The 3,665-nt window shown below is 50.2% G+C and overlaps 1 protein-coding gene across 1 annotated transcript; it reads left to right on the plus strand.

Moving 5' to 3' along the window:
* Positions 1-570: 570 nt before the first annotated feature.
* Positions 571-2,864, plus strand: MYDGF (myeloid derived growth factor; the record flags this gene model as incomplete). Its single annotated transcript, XM_010167291.1, has 5 exons — positions 571-621; positions 1,291-1,352; positions 1,676-1,757; positions 2,341-2,413; positions 2,785-2,864. Coding segments are annotated over 5 exons (348 nt in total), but the record flags the coding sequence as incomplete, so codon positions are not given.
* Positions 2,865-3,665: the final 801 nt, after the last annotated feature.

A 3,665-nucleotide genomic window follows, 5' to 3' on the forward strand; every position in this document is an offset into this window, starting at 1 on the left:
GAAGGGGGGTCCCCAAGGAGAAGGGGGTCCCTAAGGGGGGGTCTCCAGCAGAATGGGTTCCTCAAGAAAAATGGGTCCCCAAGGTGGGACAGTCTCTGTGGCAAGGAGGTCCCCAGGGAGGGAGGCTTGCCATGGGGAATGGCCCCCCCAAGGAGAAGAGGATCCCCCAAGAAGTTCCCAAGGGGAGGGAGGGGTCGCCAAGGAGAAGGGGGTCTTGAAGAAAGAGGGTCCCCATGGGGCCTTAGGGGGAAAGGACCCTATGGAGAAGGTGGCTGTGGGTCCCTGGGCCCCCCAGAACACATGTCAGCACCCCAGGGTCCTGCTGAGACCCCCCGGGGGCTGCACGATGCCTGGCCAAGTCTGTGCTCCAGCGAGGTCCAGACATGGATGTGGTGTGTCCTCCTCCTCGGTCACCCCCGGGGTGGGACCACTGGGGTCTGCACTGTGCTGCAGCCCCGGTAATTCAGTCAGGTGTCCCCACGTCTCACATCATCACTGAGAAGTGGCTGATGGTGATGAAAGAGAGGGTCTTGCTTGAGCGAGGCTGCTCATCCTCGTCTCTTCTTCCAGGGCGATTACACCTGCACCTTCACGTACTCAGCTCAGGGAGGAACGAACGAGGTGAGTTGGGCAAACCTTCCAGTGTGTCCCTTAGTCTCTGTGGCTGCACAGAGTGAGAAGCTGTTGGGGATTATTTCATTATCTCTTCCTGGAAGAAGGGTGGTTGCACCGTTTCCAACGCTGCACGTTCGCAAAAGTGACTTGTTGGGTTTTCTCCCTGAACAAAGCGTCCTTCGTGTGTTGCCATGATGCTGCGGTTCGAGAGGCTGTGACACCTGTAAGGTTTAACTAATTTCTGGAGAACAAGGAGTGACATTTTCATACCCCACTTGGTAGGAAGGGCCTTGTAGGAATAACTCCTGTGTTCTTTAGGAGGCTTGAAGGTTTGTGCAGCTCGTGTTGCTGTTGCAGTAAGTGCTGTGCAGATACACAGTTTGTGCTTTCTTATCTCCAAGTCCTGTTAGAATCAGGTCCTTTTCTTTTAGCCTAAAGGGAAATGAGCCTTTTAACTCTTTGCTGTAACTCTACTAATGACATCGTGGAGAGGTGAAGGCAACCAGGCCTTGACCTTTGTGCAACGCAAAGTAAAAGGGGCTGTCTAGTCACGTTGTGTTATTTTAGAGCGGTTGAAACTTGTCATGCCTGCAGCTGGGAGGGGAGGTGACTGGCCTTGGGGTGAGCAGAAAGGCTCATATCCACATTAACTGTTTGGACCTTTCCCCTCTGCAGCAATGGCAGATGCACATTGGAATCAGTGAAGACAACCTGCTCTTCTCCTGCTCCGTCTGGAGGTGTGTTCTTTAACCCCAAACTCTCTGAGGCAAAAGCAACAATGAGGCAGGTGGGATCTGGGCCAGGGACCCTGTCTCCTGTCTGAGTTTGCCTCCCTGTGGAGCAGCACCAGTGGGATTTCCTCTCCCGAGAGGAGCTGTGACTGTGGCTGGGCTCTTTGGGTGGTGGATAATAAACACTGTGTTCCCCTTTCCCCCTTCCTCATGAGATGGAGCTGCAAGAGAGGCAGAGGTGGCTGTGGAGGGAGGGAGCCATGAACCCTGAGCTCATCTGCACCTCCACCCTCTCTGCTGATGTCAAAGACTCTGCTTTCTTATTTCAGGCCCCAAGGGAAGTCTTATCTCTTCTTCACCCAGTTTAAAGCTGAAGTGAAAGGAGCCAAGATAGAGTATGCCATGGCTTATGTAAGTCCCAGCTGATCGCTTGGAAGCAGGTGTGTGGGAGGCTGCTATAAAACATGAATTGGACATGGAAAACATTTATTAGACATCTGTGCAATAAAATGTACTCCATCACATCCCTAATTAGAGGGTGGTGGCAGCCAGGAGAGGCTGCAGGTAGGCTCTCCTGCACCATTTGATTTCTGCTCCCTCAATGCCATCGGGTTGCTGCTGGCTTTGCCAGCATCGGTGAATCCAAAAGGAACCATCCTGCCCGGGGTGCACTGCAGCACGAGGCGAGTCTTGCTTCGCCTCAACAAATTACATGTGACAGAGTAAATAAAACCTCTGCAGGTGCTTTTGTCTGGTTCATTCTTCCATTTCCCAGTCTTCAGTGGTGAGGCTTGGAGTCACCCGAGCAACCCAACTCCATGGTTTAATAGGAAATGGAAAAAGAGCCAGAGATTTTCCTTCAGGTTTCCTACGTGGATTTAATTATTTCACTCCACAAGTTCATTCTTCTTCAAAATGTGCTGCTTGTTTGCTTTAAATACCGTCGCTTCTTGGATCGCCTCAACTGCTTCAACCTTCTTCCTTCCCATTTCAGTCTCAAGCTGCAGTGGGTGGACAAAGCGACATCCCCTTAAAACAGGAAGAATTTGAAATCACCGAAACAACAGGTCTGTGACTGAGAAAACTATGTGAGAAAGGGGCTGGAGTGGGAGATAAGCCTGGCTTTCCACCAGGAGATGAGTATTTAAGTTTAATGCAGATAGATGACAATGATTAGGAGGACAGTGCATGTTATGGAGCAGGGCACATTGTGCTCTTGATCAATAGCTGGCAGCAGGATTTTGTGGGTCCTGTTCCAGTGTAAATGTTAAATTAGCATGGGGAAGGAAAGGGTTTATCACCACACGCTTGTCGCGTGCATGTGAAGGAAGTGCAATGCCCGACTTGCTGGCGTTGTCATCCTGGAAGGGAACCAGCAAGGCTGTTTTGTTCGTGCTTTACCATCTGTTTATCCTCTGCTTGTTTTCTCTCTTTCTAGTGTCTCACAGGGAAGGCAAGTTCCGTTTTGAACTATCCAAACTCATGATTGTAGCAAAAACGCCCCGTGACGAGCTGTGACCTCGAGGCCAGTGCTGGGCAGGGTGTTTTGGCCGGAAGAGTATGGCAGATAAAAAGGATTACTTGTTAACAGCGGGGTTTTGGGTTGTTTTTTTTTTTTGGTTGGCCAAACCTTTTATGTTTTCCATATTGAAATGTGTTAGGGTCCAACACACGTGGGGCTTGGAGGTGTTAAGACAGATGCATTCTGTCTTGTGTCAGAGTAACAATGTGCTTTGCAGCTGGAAACCTCCTCTGAGACTCCTGATCTGCAGCCAGCCATGCTGTCCTCTGCTTTCTGCTTGGTTGATCTGCTGAATATGGTAAAGCTCCCCCTCTAACAGGGGCTCCTTATCTCCCTGGCTAGAAGGAGCAAGGCAGAAAGATAAGTGGCTGGATTTAAACAGGGTTTTGCTAAAGGAAAGTTGTTAACTCTGTAGTCTCTGGAGGGAGGACAGGATTTCTCTCTCTACAAGCATGACAGGAGGAAATAATTACATGGGGTGGGAGGGGGAAGGAAGGGGCAGAGTTGGCCAAAGCTCTCTGGCTCCTTGTTGCATGTGGCTACCGAAGACCATCGCTGGCTTCAATGTTCTGGACCTGCCCTAGTGCAGAGTGCGGGTTGGGAGAACTTGGTGTGGGGAAGGCAGAGCTGCTTATTCTGACACAACCCAGGAATCAATCCAAGCAACACTTTCATGTCTCAGTACCACTGCAGGACTATTTTCTATGTACAGAAGTGATTTTTTTCTTATCTAGAGTAGTAACAGTGAGGGAACGTGGGATTCCTTTCCTGTGTAAATACAACACAAATAAAGAAAT

This window comes from Antrostomus carolinensis, unplaced genomic scaffold (genome assembly GCF_000700745.2).
Source record: "Antrostomus carolinensis isolate BGI_N321 unplaced genomic scaffold, ASM70074v2 scaffold26544, whole genome shotgun sequence".
NCBI classification, from domain to species: domain Eukaryota; kingdom Metazoa; phylum Chordata; class Aves; order Caprimulgiformes; family Caprimulgidae; genus Antrostomus; species Antrostomus carolinensis.